The sequence below is a fragment of the Mytilus californianus genome, unplaced genomic scaffold, assembly GCF_021869535.1.
Source record: "Mytilus californianus isolate M0D057914Y unplaced genomic scaffold, xbMytCali1.0.p SCAF_105, whole genome shotgun sequence".
Classification (NCBI taxonomy): Eukaryota; Metazoa; Mollusca; class Bivalvia; order Mytilida; family Mytilidae; genus Mytilus; species Mytilus californianus.
The window spans coordinates 156,327-174,617 of NW_026262588.1; the positions used below are offsets into that span (position 1 = coordinate 156,327).

The window sequence follows — 18,291 nt, forward strand, 5'->3', positions numbered from 1 at the left end:
ATAGAACATTCAATTGAAGAAAGATCGATCGCGATCGATTGCGATCGATCTTAGCGTTTACACTTGAAGAAAGATCGATTCAAATCAGATCGATCTTTTTAAAACCACCTCTGGAGGCGTATGTCAAAGTGTTACATACAGAACATCTTATTATTTAACAAGTTTTTTTACTTGGCGGTTACAAATCCGAAGTATTCTAGAGTCTAAATCAATACATATTGAAGATTTTACAAAATAATTTACACATATCTATCTATTAATTCAAAAGGTTATTCAGTGCTATATATTGTTGTAGGGGACAGTTTTAAAACAGTATGTATAAACAAAATATAAAATGATATTCAAAATTTTGCATTGAAAGACATCCTTAAAATAACTAAAATGATTTGTATCTGAAATACAAGAAGGAGCGTTAATTACTTTAGAGTTTAGTGTGGCGTCCATTTCGATGAACTAGTATACATTATTATTGAGGGGCCAGCTGAAGCCCGCCTCCGGGTGCGAGATTTTCTAACTGTGTTGAAGACCCATTGGTAGTTTTCGGCTTTTTTCTGATATCTGGTCGGGTTGTTGTCTCTTTGGTCATCCCCGTTTCCATTCTCAATTTTATTGGTTTTGGTAAAGTATACTATTCTTCTTCATTGTTGTGGTACAAATGTACATGTGCATACTTGTAACAATCTACCTAAGTTGCAGCTATGACCCATAATTAGGTGATATGTTTTTAAAGAAATGTCATAATGTTGTGGTTTCCCCTGTCAAAATGCAACCATGGTTGACCATGGTTACCATCGCTAACCATTGATAACCATGGTCAAACCATGGTTGGATGTGCTGAAAACCATGGTCAACTATGGTTTTCCACTTTAATGACCATGGTTGACCATAGACCATGGTTGACCATGCTCTAATCAACCGTGGTTGACCATGGTCAATTTGACAACCATGGTTTACTGCCTTTGTGACCATGGTGAGTTTGACAACCATGGTTTTCTACCTTTGTGACCATGGTCTTGCATCTGACCATGGGCAACTTGGCAACCTGAACCATGGTAAATTAAAAAAAGATCTGGTTTATATGGGGATGAAATCCCCAATTACAGTAGAAAAATCAATAAAAAAAAAATAATAATAATTTCATTCTACATGTACTAATGAACTCAAAATTGTTAACTTTTTATTTTCTAACTTTTTTATTTTCCCGCATTTGTGTAACCCTAATAATTCAGTCGTTATATTCCACTGCTCTACGATGGGAGTGGGAAAGTCGATCACGGGAAGGGACTGAATTATTCGGGTTAGCAATTGTACAGAAATCTCTTTCTTTCTTCTGGTCTCGTTTGTCATGAGACTTTGAGTAAAATATATATTTATCAGTCTAGGAATGAGCACAATAACAATTTCATTTTAATTATCTTTTGATATGAAAAAAAACGTAACCTGATGATAGCGTTTCTTTGTTTACATTGAAAACGACGTAATGACGTCATATCTAAAATCCCTTACAACTGGACCAACATCGGAAACGTTACGGTATTTCCTTTCTGTTTTTTTAACATTAAAATATGTTAGAATTGAAAAAAACAATTGATACAGACTTCGTCCCCTTTCACAGGTAACACCTGCCTCATAAAGTCATATTAACCATGGGAATTTATAACAAACTGTAACTTACTTTGAGACTTTTAATATTCAAATTATGCTCGTTTTTCAGTGGTACATTTGTACTGTTCAATAACAATTTTTAAATTCTTTCTGCCCAAGATGTAAGTTCTGGCTCTCTCCTTTCATGTTTATGTCAATAAAAATATATTCTCTTTACATTTGAAAACATATATAAACTGAGCAGTTCTACCTGAACAGTTACGCTACAGTAACAGAGATAGATAGAGACCGTCGGATGAAATCTGGGACTTTTACAAACTGGAACTTACTTTCAGTATTTATTCTTCTGGTTTTTTTTTTTTACAGTGGTACACTGTCAAACTATTATTTCTTTCTTCCAAAGACGTAATTTCTGACTCAATCTCCAAGTTCATAAATCTGCCTCTCTTTATCATCATACGGCATATTTTAAGAACTTGAAAACATTTCAGATTAATGATTATGGATTGTTGATGTTTTTTTCACCGGAAAGCATGCGCATCAATGTCAATTATTATCACCCACCGTTAGCAATGATTCACTCAGAGTGAAACATTTAAATGACTTGGAACAAAAGTCACGTGACGTCAGCAAATGTTATTTCGCGCTTTTAAATTCAAGTGAAGAGACTGATGGTCAGAAGTGTCACATAAAGCAGATTTGTTATCAGATAAGTATATTTACAGGAAATCTGTTTGATATTTTGTTTATAAGATAGAAAAATTGTTACAGTATTTGATAAGGCTCTCATTTGAACACATCAGAAAGTGGTCTTTAAATTAGTCAGTCAGCATCTCGATGTCAGCATAAACATTATAAACTGTGATAAATGAAATGTTTTGAATGCCAGGTATAATTGATAAAATTGTACAAGATGACAAGTGTGGATGTGTTAAAATAATTAATAACACATCAATCATTCTTTTCACTTTTGTTTGAAAGGTAAAAAAGGGGGGTTACAATTATTTGACAAATAAAATGTGATTGTTTTTATTGAAAATTTGCAAAATAAAATAAAAAGAACATTGATTAAATAAAATTGAATTTGATCCTTAAAATCTGTTTTATAGAATATCAGGAGCTATTGATTCTTTGTGTGAAATTTTATGTTCTTGCAGGTGGAAACAGCTTTATGGATGAACACATATGCCTGGGTATCTTTAAAGATTTTCATGCAAATCTGTAATTCAGCCTTTGTTGGTAGTCCTGATGTACAGAAAGGAAGAGAAGTATACAAGGCGTCGTAACAAGTAGACGATCAGTGTTTCAAGAAAATTGTAGATGGTAGGAAACATGCCAGTAGGAAGCATGGTTAACCATGGTCGGCCATTTAACATTTTAAACATGATTAGACAAAAATGTTAAATGGCCAACCATGGTTAACCATAGTTTAATGGAGATGGTTGACCATGGTTTGACAAAATTGTTAAATGGCCGACCATGGTTAACCATGGTTTTTGAAGACCATGGTCCTACCATGGTTGACCATGGTTGTAAACATGGTTGACCATGGTTCCTACCATGGTTGACCATGGTGCCAACCATGGTTGACTACGGTTCCAACCATGGTTGACCATGTTTGGAATCGTGGTTATTGATGAGTCAACCATGGTAATCAAAACCATGGTTAACCATGGTCGGCCAATTAACAATTTTGTCAAACCATGGTCAACCATCTCCATACCACCATGGTTGACCACGGTTAACCATGGTTGTACCATGGTTAGAAACTGCACATTGACAGGGCGGTAGACCTTCAATGTATAGACAAGAAGATACCATACTCTAAGTATTGATAATGATGAAGACTCTTTGGAAATTGTCCGGATGTTTAATTAGTTATCAAAGGTACCAGGATTATAATTTATTACGCCAGACGCGCGTTTCGTCTACATATAAGACTCATCAGTGACGCTCAGATCAATTCAGGGAAATTTAGCTCTATTTTTTCAGAAGAAGATACCAACATAATAATATTTAAACATGGCCACATTAAATTAAGATTAATTCATAAGATATAATGAAATTGTTCATATTTGAAGTCCATATTTTGAATTGAATGTATGAAAGAGTGCCTGTACATATATATGTTACGTATATACAGGCCTGTGTTATTCTCATTTTCTGTACATACAAGACATGTACAGTAGCATGTCTTCATCCTTGAACCCCAAAGGTGACTGGTGGTATAGAAATATGGTTTTCCTGCGACCACAAGTAAAACCCTTGGCAAAGTGGAGCATCCGTTTGGTTGTGCGGGATGTGTGAATACGCAACCTCATCCGGTTAGAATAGGGACGAATTGAGGCCTCGTGAAGAGAGAGAACTACGCTCCCTGCACGTTAAGAATTTTTGCAGCAACTCTTTTATGGGTCCGTGGGTAGCCTGATGCAAGGGAGAAGATTCATGCCCTATCCATTATACCCACATTTTCAGCTGGTGACTGTTGAAATTCCCCTCCCTTTCCCCGGTCGATCCCTATTACAGAACCAAGCTATTACATCTATTTATATTTTGTTCTCATCCTGAACGTGTTCGAAATATTTGCCACTGGACAAGAAACAAACTGTCAATATTTTTTTTTATCTCGGCTCATGAATGAAAGGAGATGTATAAAGTAACAAGACAGCAACGTAACCACAAAAATAATTAGAAATAAAAATTAAAAACACAAATCCAGGCACGTATCATATTTATTATGCACATAATTTGTTTTTCATATTTACGGCAAATTATAACTCAAAAGCGTCAACAAAAAAAAGACACGCAGCTTTACTTCAAGTTATGATTTTGTATGCTTAATTTATTATTACTGTCTGAAATTTGGAAATCTTTAAGGTTGATGTAGAGGGTTTTATATGGAAAGGTGGATCAAAACTAATTTTCTTTTATTTTATCATAATAAAAAATTGTAGAAATAGGGGGGGTTCAGTTCTTACCCTGGACCTAAAAGTTAGACAAACTGACTTGTGCATCCAACAATGGTAGCCTTATTAAACACTTGCTACACTTCTAAATTTAAACAAGAAACTGCTATTTGTGTAAAGCATATGGTCAAATAGTAAGTACATGGAAATTAAAAATTCAAAACATTTGAAAATTTGGTTTTTTAATGTTTTGTGCTAACTAGTACAGTTTCCCGTATTTTCATGTGCGAAATAAGATTTTCACGTACAATGGGCATACGCTATAAAAAATAGTTAGTTTTTGCATCCTTTCTGCTCATTTTGTGTATGATGTGTGCTGCGGTAGTTATATTACTAAGTTTTTAAGTGTGTTTTTATTGTAAATTGGAATGTTGGCAGACAAAAGGTATATATTCATGAATATCAGGCAGATGCTTGGGGTCAAAGGTCAAACATAAAAATGAAAACTCTTGTCCTAGTATATTTCTACCACATATATATTTCAAATAATAAATGCTTTTTGTGTATTTTTTTCTTTAAAAAAAATCCCACAGTGTCCCTATCATAAGATCATCTTATCTTCATCCTAACATAATAAAGTTGTGATTTCACTTTTTACTCATATTTTTACCTGATGAACATGAGATGAAACGCACCATCGGTTTTAACTCGTATCTAAAGAAATAGTGCATGCTCTTAAACTTTAAACTTAGTGTTTACGATAACACTACAAAATCAATCCCCATTCGTTTAAATTACAATCCTTTTTGATATAATTTTATAATTACTTTTAAAATCATGTACTGTATTTAATCATATACATGTTATTATAAAATACGTTAACAATTTTATTAATTGGTTTCGTCATTATAAATGTTTTATAAAAAAAATTACTTTGACGATTTTAAATTTTGCACTTAGAATATGTTTAGGATGTCCTTACATAAGATGCGTCTGGGATAGCTTCGAGACACAGCGTAAGAGTGTCCTAAGATGATCCTAAGTCCATGATAAAATTGGTCTTTAAGGATGTCTCTTAGGACGAATCTTATGATACTTTCGAGAACACCACCCCAGATCTATATCTAACTTGCTTTGCTTCGTCAAATCACCGATTTATATCAAAATTAGAAGGTTCTAGAACAGCAATTCGTCATCACATTTGTTAGTTATATTGTACATGTATAACTATAAAGCGAACCGTGTGAAATAGCACGTGAAATTTCAACTAAGTGTGAATACTTTGGAAAAGCGACGGTTCTATTAGTACATATTGTCAATTTCAAGTTCTGTTTCGACATGCATTGTAATAAATGTCACTGGACGTTAAAATTACATCATCAATTTCGTCTACGTCAAATATTGCTGTTGGTTTCTCTTTTTTACATATACGTGTATGCACTGCAATTTATTCCTATGTTATTTCATTTAGATATAAATTCAAAGTGAGTTTTAAAGATAAAAGTCCAATAGGCTAACATAGTTCGATAATGCTTCGAATTAAATATAAACTGAGACCATATATATATATATAACTGCCATATTCCGAATCCCTGACATTCATTTGTGTTAAAGAAGAAAAGATAAGAATGATCAGTATCTGAGTGAATCTACGTCTCAGTCAAGCTTCATAAATATATTCAAGATTTCAAACTTTTCTTGAATAAAAAGATGTGGGCTATGATTGCCAATGAAATAAACCATGCAGCAGAGACCAAATAAGCCCAATTAATTTTTGTGTATACTATAACAACTGATACCGTAATTCCGTTCACTGTAGTGCACGTCTGTCGTATCTGTTATAACAGGAAGGTGCATGGTAGTCCTTAACCAAAGTGCTGTTGTTTTTTTGTTTCATATGCAAGCTAAATTTTGGATTAAGTGATCATACAAGTACGGAGGCTTGGATTTATAATCCGGGTAGTCTGCTGACTTCGTGCAATACCCCCGCTCCGTATACATTATTTTTTACATAAATCATTTAAATTTTAGATCCTTCAGTTTGCATATAAAAATCATATTTAAATCTCGATTTCAAATTTACATACCAGAGACGAATAGTAATGTATGGCTTAGTACAACATGCATAAAATTTTATTTGATGTTACCAATTGTAAAAATGTAAAATGAAAGAATAACTTACTATACCAATACAGACTTTTGTTAGCTCTACCGAAACCACTACTACATGAGGGGGGTACAAACAAAAATTACAAAATTGTGTTTCAGAGAACCAATGCACCAAATTAATTTCATAGGATTTAGTTTTACATTTAAACCTGTTAAAGGAATGTATTACCGGACAAGAACAATTAAAATGTAGGACAAATTCGGCTTACAACACGAAATTTGTTCAAAGAATAGTACCAAGCATGAGACAAAATGACGGGTATTTAACAGAGGTATCGCAATTGCAGATGGATTGGTGGATAGTTGCCGTTTATTGTTAAACGTTCAGTGGCAAGTATTTCATGCATATTCAGGACCAAACTAAGTTAGCCGACGACAAAAGCGAAGTGGTGACAAATTCAATGTTCAAATTTTTTCCCACGTGTTATTTAGGAATTCAAATATATATATCTATATTATAGAAAGTAAATTTTACTATTATTTATTGAACAAAATAAAAAAAAAAACGCTAGAAGAAAACAAACCCGGTGAATGAAAGCTGAAATAAATGAAATGTAAAAAATAATTCATTGGCCCTAAAAAAAAAAACACTTTACGAATCGAAAAAAGCAAGTCTGCCCAAAAATGATTTATAGTGTGATCATAGTAAACTTAAACCAGAATGTATAAAAAAGAAGATGTGGTATGATTGCAAATGAGACAACTCTCCACAAGAGACCAAAATGACACAGAAATTAACAACTATAGGTCACCGTACGGCCTTCAACAATGAGCAGAGCCCATACCGCATAGTCAGCTATAAAAGGCCCCGAAATAACAATGTAAAACAATTCAAACGAGAAAACCAACGGCCTAATATATATGCACAAAAAATGAACGAAAAACAAATATGTAACACATTAATAAACGACAACCACTGAATTACAGGCTCCTGACTTGGGACAGGCACATACATAGAGAATGTGTATAGATGTCTCTGCTTATAGTAGTCACAAATCACTTCTAAATATTAAAAATCAACGATGTACTATTTTTATCAAAAGTGATCGAGATCGAGATGCGCTAATTGCGTAATTCAAATTCTCTGACACTTAATTTTTTTCCAAAACACGTTATAGTTAGTAGCAGAGACATCAAGGATTTGTATAGAAGTATACAATACTATACAAATCCTTGGAGACATATAATATATGTAGTATATGCCTCTGTAAATATGTATCCTTCTTTTAAAGTTTTTGTTTTTCTTAAACATTCTAAGACCGTATGTCGGGGGTACTGCTTAAATAATCTTTCAAAAAGCGAATTTAAATTTCCATCTTTAAAACTTGTTTATCAGATAGATTGGCCACATGACAAGAAATACTACAATAAACATTAGTCACGCACGACATATTCCGATGTACATGTAAGACACACGTGTGCCGTTACAATGTCAAATCCAGTTTTACGCATCAGCGCACACAGGTTTGTTGAATAAGCCAGTTGATTGGAGGAAAGTTACATAAAACCACGCCTTCCTTAAACTAATACCAAATCAACCGCCTTTCACCTGGGACTATTATACTAATGGGACTGGAAACCGTTACACCAATCAGTGTAATAATATCAACATCACGGTCGTTAGAACGAGACTTTACCTGCGCTATTTATCGATACGCCATATTGTTTCAACAGTGACAGCGTGCCTTGATCTTATAATTTCGGTATTTTTTTTTTTATTTTATAGTTATTGGAAATGATAATCCTTCATATAAACAGAGAATATGTCTCCGATATAAACATGATAACTACTGGGACTATTATACTAGTATAATAGTCCAAGCTTTCACAGAAACACAATTCAAACATTACACTGATTGGTGTAACGGTTTCCAGTCCCATTAGTATAATAGTCCCAGGTGAAAGGCGGTTGATTTGGTATTAGTTTAAGGAAGGCGTGGTTTTATGTAACTGTAACTGAGGTATCTACCCATAAACACCTTGGATTACATATTTCAAACGATGGCACTTGGCATAAACATATTGATGTAATAACCGAAAAGGCATACAAACGACTGAATGTTCTACGAAAATTTAAATTCATCCTTGACAGACGAACACTCGAGACAATATACCTAACATATATAAGACCATTATTAGAATATGCTGATGTTATCTGGGACAACTATACACATCTTTTGATCGATAAAATTGAAAAAGTACAAGCAGAGGCTGCCAGGATCGTAACTGGGGGTACTAGGTTGGTGTCCCTAGAGAGATTATATCTCGAAACGGGTTGGGAAAAGCTTAAAGATCGAAGGGAGGGCCACAGATTAATTTATTTTTACAAGATGAAAAATCATATTACTCCGGAATATTTATCAAACTTAGTTCCAGAATCCCATGCAACCATACATAATCATAATACGAGAAACTCGTCACTAATCCCCCCTGTTCGAACAAGAACAGCCCTGTATTCGAATTATTATTTACCGGCAACTGTACGTTCATGGAATCTCCTCCCTGAGAATGCTAAGACCAGTACTTCGGTGGGGGCATTCAGGAATTGTGTCCAGTCTCGGGTGACTAAGCCTCCAAATTATTATTACATTGGTAAGCGATTAGGTCAAATTTATCACTCAAGACTTCGAATGCAATGCAGTTCTCTAAATCAACATCTTTTTGTAAAAAATATAGTGGACTCACCACTTTGTTTATGTGGTGCTATAGAAACAACAGCGCATTACTTGTTGCACTGCCCCCGATTTCACATCATGCGTGAACAGCATTTTTATAACATCAATATCATACATTTCTTGTCAGAAGAAATTTTGCTACACGGTTCAACGGATTTCAGCTACGAACAAAACATTGAAATATTCTTGGCAGTTCAAACATTCATACTCAGTAGCAAAAGATTTGTCATATGATTACAATCATCTTGTTCAACAAGTAATACTTATATCTTAAATAATTGTGTCCGTTCGGAAACATACACTTTATTATTGTATATCTGATGTAAAAAAAAAAAAAAAAAATTCTCTTTTGTGTTCACAACCTTATTATATGTATATGTTTTGTTTGTTTTCCATCTAGTGTAACATTGTTAATTTTTTTACACTCTACTTCTTGAGTATTACAATATGAAATGTTCTTATTTGAATTAGGAAACAGATTAATATAAGCTAACAGCTTGTTTCTGGATCCTATTAATTATTCACTTGTATTAATATGTAAATGCCAATTTGTGTACATTACTTAACCTGAATTTAATTAATAAAATATGTTTACACTAAACATGGATAAAATAACAGAGATCTGGTTGCGTATTCCATATTTGAAAAAAAAGTTTAGATTCTTTATTCAAACTTAGAAGTATAGAATATGCCTGTAATGCAAGTTTCGCAATTTTACAATAAATTTTACACAACATTTTCACCTACCTAGTGAGGAAAAAAAACCAAATTAAATAAAATTTGCAAATTAAAACTATTTCGAATTGGTCTCTATTCGTACAAAAAAAAAATCACCAGAAATTATCTTAAATTAAAAAATCAAAATCAAATAGTTCTTTTACCTGTATTCAATCGCAAAAATAAATCATTTGGTCTTTGATCTAGATGCAAAAGAAGACAATGTTCCTTACATTTAAAAGAGTCTACTCCAAATGTCATAGTGTATGCCAGGGAACAGTATATCTAATATATATATATGTTCCTGGTGTATGCAGAGCTTGGCAGATACCCCCGTACTGTGTCTGTAAAGTTGTAAATGATAAATTTAGGGAGAAGACTTCTTAATGGAAAAGAAAGTAAAATTTGTGTTGTATTATACAAACTTGTGTTTTATATTATAATGATAACGAAATAGAAACTACGCGGATATCATATATAAAAAAAATATTTTTGATAATTGCAGTATGATTATGTTCCATATATGGAATACACACTTTGCTGATAAATGGGTGTCAAAATGTATTAAAAAAAAGCTCAAAGACCAGTTTCAACAAGAATTTGCTTTTGTTGCATAATCGCATAAAACTTTATGTTATCTTTTTTTTTTTTAAAGAATTTACAATTTGAAAAATTCTTTTCATTTTTACCCTACAAATTTATTTATACATTATGCAAATATAGATGTGGTAGTCACCATTTGCCGATTGAGTCTGGAAGGTTGCAGGGTATACCGAGAAAAGACATATTCTGCCGTCTGTGAGTCAAACTACATTGGTGACGAGTACCACCAAGAAGAAATAGAGATTTTATGATTTTAAGACAGATTTTAGACGGCTTTTCGCCGATTTTATGTGCTTTCTATACAAATGTTCACCGATTTTGAAAGAACTCAATCAGTTATATTTCAATTGATAAATGAGATAAATGCATTATTTTTTCGATTTTCAGTTGTAGTTCAACGAGCCATGGCTGTATGCAAAATTTTAGCAAAATCTACGACATAGCCCATTTACTGTTCCTTGACCTTAACTCTAGTGTATTTTAAATCCCATAATGAAATTTTGCTGAAAATTTGCATATAGGCTATTTTTTACCTGATTAAATCAAATATGTAATAAAAAATATACCCTAATGTGCTACTTTTTCAGTAAATTGAGGTTGAAATTTCAGATATTTCGTCAAAATTCCGATTTCTGGATGTATTTTTCCTTTCGACCGAAATACATAACTTTTTTGTTTTAAAAGATAAACACAAGCTGTTTTTTGTTAAATTATTTGTAATTTCTGTTTTAAATAAATATTCTATAAATTTGTCAATTTTATTTTTACAAATAACTCATATTTCTCGAATTCTTCGTCAATTTATCACTTTCTGCACCCATTGTATTTACAGATCATTCGAAAAGACGGAATAAATTTGCCTGCATATTGTTTGAAAATCATTAGACTAGAGAAACAGATTCCACCACCTAATCTCGTGTAATACGATATTTATCCACTCTCGACAGTTAAATTTTAAATATTTAAAACGCTCGGCGAGCCTCGCGTTTTAAATTTGAAAATTTAACTGTCTCGAGTGGATAAATATCGTATCACACTCGATGCAGTGGTAGAATCTATATTTCTCTAATTCTTCGTCAATTTATCCCTTTCTGCACCCATTGTATAAAAAAAATTTAATCAACGTGTGGTTCGTTTGATCTCAGTTCTTCATTGGTTAAAATCCGATTATGACGTCGAATTTACTTGCTTTCCTCTGAATTTCCTATTGTGACGGCATGAAAAAAGGCGACCATGCCTGATGACGTCACATAGAAAGAACACAAGTTTTACAGATCATTCGAAAAGACGGAATAAGTTTGCCTGCATATTGTTTGAAAATCATTAGAGAAACAGATTCCACCACCAAATCTCGTGTAATACGAAATTTATCCACTCTCGACAGTTAAATTTTAAATATTTAAAACGCTCGGCGAGCCTCGCGTTTTAAATTTGAAATTTTAACTGTCTCGAGTGGATAAAATCGTATCACACTCGATGCAGTGGTAGAATCTATATTTCTCTAATTCTTCGTCAATTTATCCCTTTCTGCATCCATTGTATAAACAAAATATAATCAACGTGTGGTTCGTTTGATCTCAGTTCTTCATTGGTTAAAATCCGATTATGACGTCGAATTTTCTTGCTTTCCTCTGAATTTCCTATTGTGACGGCATGAAAAAAGGCGACCATGCCTGATGACATCACATAGAAAGAACACATCTTTTTGCAGATCATTCGAAAAGAAGCAATAAATTTGCCTGCGTATTGTTTGAAAATCATTAGAGAAACAGATTCCACCACCAAATCTCGTGTATTACGATATTTATCCATTCTCGACAGTTAATTTTTAAATATTTAAAACGCTCGGCGAGCCTCGCGTTTTAAATTTGAAAATTTAACTGTCTCGAGTGGATAAATATCGTATCACACTCGATGCAGTGGTAGAATCTATATTTCTCTAATTCTTCGTCAATTTATCCCTTTCTGCACCCATTGTATAAAAAAAATTTAATCAACGTGTGGTTCGTTCGATCTGTTCTTCATTGGTTAAAATCCGACTATGACGTCGAATTTTCTTGCTTTCCTCTGAATTTCCAATTGTGACGGCATGAAAAAAGGCGACCATGCCTGATGACGTCACATAGAAAGAACACATCTTTTTGCAGATCATTCGAAAAGAAGGAATAAATTTGCCTGCGTATTGTTTGAAAATCATCAGAAAGCATTAATATTTTGCAAGGGGTACGCCAAGGTGCAAAATTATCATCTCTATTGTACAAACGGTATAATAACACCATTCTCAATGCAATATCCACCAGCGATTTAGGCGCAAAGATAGGCAACATACATGTAGGCTCACCAACATGCGCGGACGATATCGCTTTACTGGGAGAACAATCCGATATACAAGCAATGCTAGGCATTATAGAATTTCACACCAAAAGGGACATGGTTGAAATTAACCCAGATAAATCCGAAATTATGTGTGTCTCTAAAGTAAAGGATCAAAACAACAATCCCAATCATACAACTTCAACGGAAAAGAAATAAAAAGAGTAGAAAAATTGAAACATCTAGGTATCACTAGAGCTACAAATGGCAAAGTCAACTTGGATGAAAGACTTAAAACAGGGTGACAAACTATATATGCCTTGCTAGGTTCTGGTCTACATGCAAGAACAGGAATGTCACCCATAGTGCTTAAAAAAGTATGGAAAACCTACGCTGTCCCACGTTATCTTTATGGGCTCGAGGTTCAAATATGCACAAAAAAGGATATATCTGAACTGGAAAAATTACAAAGGAAGATATTTAAACAATTCCAATGTCTACCAGAAAGAACAGCATCCGCATCAGTATATATACTAATAGGAGCTGAGCCCATTGAGTCGATTTTAGACAAAAACATGCTAGCACTATTTCTCTCAATCTCTCGCCTGGATAGCTCGATAGAACGTAAAATATTAGAATGGGAATTGGAAATTAGTTCAAATTTTGACAACTCTTTTATTTGTCGTATAAATAAAATTTTGCAAAAATATCAATTGCCAAAAGCAGAAGAAATTATGGAACATCCTCCATCAAAATATATGTGGAAAAAACAATTGAAAACATCAATAAATGAATACTGGTCTTCAATTTGGACAATAGAATATAACACAAAATCAACACTTAAACATTTATCTCTTCAAAAAAATCCGGTCAATAATCAACATAACATTTGGAAATGTGTTAGAAATAACCAATATGACCTAAAAAAGGCAGAATTCAAATGTAAGCTAGTAACTGGTACCTACATGCTCCAAAGTACTAGGGCAAAATTTAGTAAAAATGCTATTCAACCAAATTGCAAGCTATGCAATGAATCTGAAGAAACCTTGGAACATTTCCTACTACATTGCTTAAGTCTATCTGATGTTAGGCAGCGATATATGGATAAATTATTCAAAATGCTACGAGAAATAGAAAGGGGTGGTACAACAAATGTTATTAATAATGAACTATTACTCAAAATTATATTAGACTGCTCAGCACTAGACATAATGAGTAATCAACCAATAGACAAGTTGCTAGATATAGAAAGGAAGACACAAGATTTATGCTACCGTTTACACATGAAGCGTACACAACTTTTATGTGATATCAAGTGACATGAAAATATAACAGTAATATTAAATATAGTCTGAACAGTCTGCATGGGATGCCAAGCTAACTGGTTCAGTCTATAAATATCACTGTTCAGCATAAAAGATAATGCTATATAATTTTAACATTTGCCTTGGCAGGGCACCTATTGAATAGAAATCATTAGGTTGTAAAAATTTTTTATTTATTCATATTGGTGAATCAAAGTGCCGTAATTTGTGATGTGTGAATAATATTTTTTTGCTTTTTTGTTTTAATATCTTTTAATATATGATTTTTATATCATCGAAGACATTATAAACTTTTATTTTATTCACTTTAACTAACTAACTTTATTTTAAAATTATATTTTTTATATCGTAAATATAAAAATATCCGCTTTTTCGGTTAAGTATTTAAAATTCTAATACTCATTCGATAAGTGGAGTGCTCCGATAAAACGGAGGAATATACCAGAACAGAACAGAACAGCATTCAAAAATGAAGAAATTTGTCTATCCTGTTACTATGAACAGTAAATTAATTGTTGCTATGATTACAGTAACAGGATAGACAATAGTAGACAGACTTGTCTTTAAAAAGTTTATAATAACTTATAGTTGTACACATAATGAAATGTTTCGTTGTTTGAACTCATCTAAAGGTTATAACGTCTTAATCTTCGCAATTTGGCATTTGCAGGTGCAATACTGCTATCGGTAACAGGATAGACAAAAAGGTAACAGGATAGAACTTAATATATCATTAACGTACGTTCCTGTTACCAATAAAATAAAGACAAAAGTAAACCAACGTCCGAGGGATTTACTTGATGTTGGGTTTATTTGAAAGAGAGAAAAATGCTGAACATTATGAATTTCTATCTTAGACTTGCTTTACTGGTGGTTATTTTTATAACCCTTGAAAACCAATTTTTAGAGGCATTTTTCAGTACAACATGGTAAATTGGCAAATCATCTATTATTTCACAGAACGAATATATATAGAAGTTTTTACTCTTGGAAACTATCTTATTGGCTACAAAAAACAAGCTTAAAATTTTATCGAAATGATTTCTAAATAACCGGCCGAAATTTGTTTTGAACATGGAAACAGGAGAGACAAAATATTGCACCACCTTAGTCCTATCAAAAATGTTTCAATATATTCTTGTATGACATTATCAAGATTGCATCTTTTTATATGTTGTTCTATAAGTACTAATAAAATTGAGAATGGGAATAGGGAATGTGTCAAAGACACAACAACCCGACCAAGGAGCAAAACTGTTTGTTTTGATTTGCTTATGACGAGGGTTGTTTGAATAAGTAACTTTAAATCAATTTTACAATTTAAAAATTCGACATTTTTTTTAAATGACCCATATATCTCTGCTTTGTAAGGTCTATTATTTTTAATATTCTTTATTGCAAAACAAGCAAAAACCAATTTTGGTTACAGCAATACAGAGACAAAACAAACATAAGAAAAACTCAATAACTGCATCATTTATGGTTTAAGGAGAACTTGGGAGGTTTCCACTAGAAATTCGGGTCAAATTGAGGATGATTCTTTTTTTGGAGTAAATTAGTATTAAATGAAAATAAAATTAGCAGTACATTATACAAGTTAATGCTATGTTTAAAAAAAGCAATCATGGAGTGAATTTCAAGTGGATAAGCCACAAAGAATCTATATTTAATGAGTAAGGCATGAACTTTTTTTTTAAACCAGTTTGCTGTATACGAAAAGGCTTTAGTAAAACAAATTTTGTGTGACCAGTTTATACAAAAATGGTACAGTGACTTGCACACCACATCGCGTGGACAATTTTATTCACTTTACAAAAAGAGTTTTGAAATAGAAAGATATCTTATTAGTTTACCAGAGTCTTTTGAATTTGGATTTCAAAATCTAGAACTGCAAATTTACGATTGCCTATAAAAACTGGTAGATGGTACAATATACCAAAATTAGAAAGAATGTGTAATTTATGCAAAGAGGATATTGGTGATGAATATCATGTATTAATTATTTGTAAAAATGAAGATATAGTAGAATTGAGAAACAGATATTTACTACAATATTATAGAAATAATCCAAACATTGTAAAAATGGAAGGTCTTTTGTCACTTTGCAATATTGAACTATATAAGAAATTGTCAGTGTTTATCAGAAAACTGTCTTCTCAGATTTAAAATTTATTTGTATTGATATAGTAAATTGAAGTTCAAAGTGAGAAGTTGTACTGTCATATTTATTTGTATTTAATCACATGTTCATATTTGTCATATGACATATCTAATGATGTGTTTAATTGTTATCAATAATGACCTCTTGTTACACTTTGTATATGTGTCTGAGTGTTTTCCTAATAAATCTTGAAATCTTGAAATCTTCATTTTTGTCTGCTTTGTAAGCTCTATTATTTATTGCAAAACAAACAAAAACCAATTTTAGTTTTTAGCAATACAGAGACAAAACAAACAGCAGAAAAACTCAGTAAGGAAAATATACATGTTAAAAACAGTTATTGGTCTCCTTTCCTCAGTTCTAATGACTCTTTATATACTTTCTGTTTACAACAATAAAAAAACTTGACATTTAAAAAAATATTTGCGAATACTTTAAAACTGAAACAGTGCACAGTATCATACATGTATTATAATTACTAACCTCCAGATAAAAATACGACAAAAAGTGCCACGAACGTCAGCATTGTGTCTTCTTTTGTCACTGTAAGATAAGTTTATTCATTAATGAAATGCACATTTATACCGCGAGGGGTTGACGGCATAAGGATGAAAATGATGATGAATGGCTGCCTAACGTCCAGCGGCAAATTAATGTGCATATTCAGGACAAGATTAAGAACATGTTTATGTTATGTATACTCCTTATCGCTATTTGGAAATCTGCGTTGACATGTCGCCTTACTCGGACACATTATTCTAACTCCGAGCCAACCAGTCTTTCAGTTTGCTCTTACTCCTTAATGCCGCGTGCTTAGCAGAGAAGCAGCAAATACCAATTTTCAAGTATTTGGTTTGGCTCGGTAGGTGTTCAAACCAACGACCTCCCGCTCTCGAGGCGTGCACGCTACCATGAGCGGACTATGCGGTATAGACAAAATATAAAACAATTGTGTACAAAAGTGTAAAAAATAAGCATGCGAAGCAACACTCACTAACAGATGAAAATGGTCCGTAAAAAAATATCGTTCCCACCGAGAGAAAAAAAAAACTTATTACCGAATAAATGTGTTATTATATGAAAAAAAATGAAGATGAATGTTGCGCTGTAAGCCATTGGGTTTGTATTAGCGAGCAGTCTTACAAAACTTACTTTGAAGATATTGTGTTGTTGTGCAAAACCCTTTCTATTTGTATCCAAAGTGACGTCACGCTAAGCGTTGTGCAAAAGGGTTATTCCCCTGACGTCACAAGGGTAGTCTTAAAATGGGGCCTCTGCAGTTGGAAAGCAGGTCACGGTTTGACCCCAAGTCTATCAGCAACAATAGAGTCACGTGACCGTGAAAATTCAGTAAAACTACGGATGAGACAAACCTCACTTTTACTCATTAAAGGAGGATTTTGAAAATAAATAACTCAGCCTTGATAATCACAAAAATAAATGGTTTGTTCCGTGGTTGTTTGAAAATAAATTACCTGACTTGCAATGTATTGAAAATAAATTACTCAGCAGGTCTAATCGAAAGTATGAGATGGCACCAGATTCTTCATAAATTCATCTTTTTTCCAAAAAAAAAAAAAAAGGGAAACACTTCCCATACCTTTTAATAATAAAAGTATAAATATTATTTAAATATACTTGAAATGTCAGAAAATTGGTTTCATTTAACTTGAGGTTAATTGTCTCAGGAACACTTACCTCACTTTTATTAAATCAGGGCCGTAACTACATGAGACAAATGCCTCATGTAGGAACTTTCAAAACCAAACGTTTGTCTCCATATCAAATTGTGTTCACCGTGAGTGCCTTGCAAGAAG

At 32.9% G+C, this 18,291-nt stretch overlaps 1 protein-coding gene across 1 annotated transcript in view; it reads right to left on the bottom strand.

Annotated features, from left to right (window-relative positions):
• LOC127719220 (collectin-12-like) overlaps positions 1-17,688 on the bottom strand; it is a 130,309-nt gene extending 112,621 nt beyond the window's left edge. Inside the window, exons 1-2 of the mRNA XM_052225238.1 lie at positions 17,627-17,688; positions 16,958-17,017 (exon numbers count right to left, since the gene is read on the bottom strand). Of these exons, the coding sequence (XP_052081198.1) occupies positions 16,958-17,017; position 17,627 (61 nt within the window). The 5' untranslated portion in view covers positions 17,628-17,688. The remainder of the gene's footprint in view (positions 1-16,957; positions 17,018-17,626) is intronic.
• Positions 17,689-18,291: the final 603 nt, after the last annotated feature.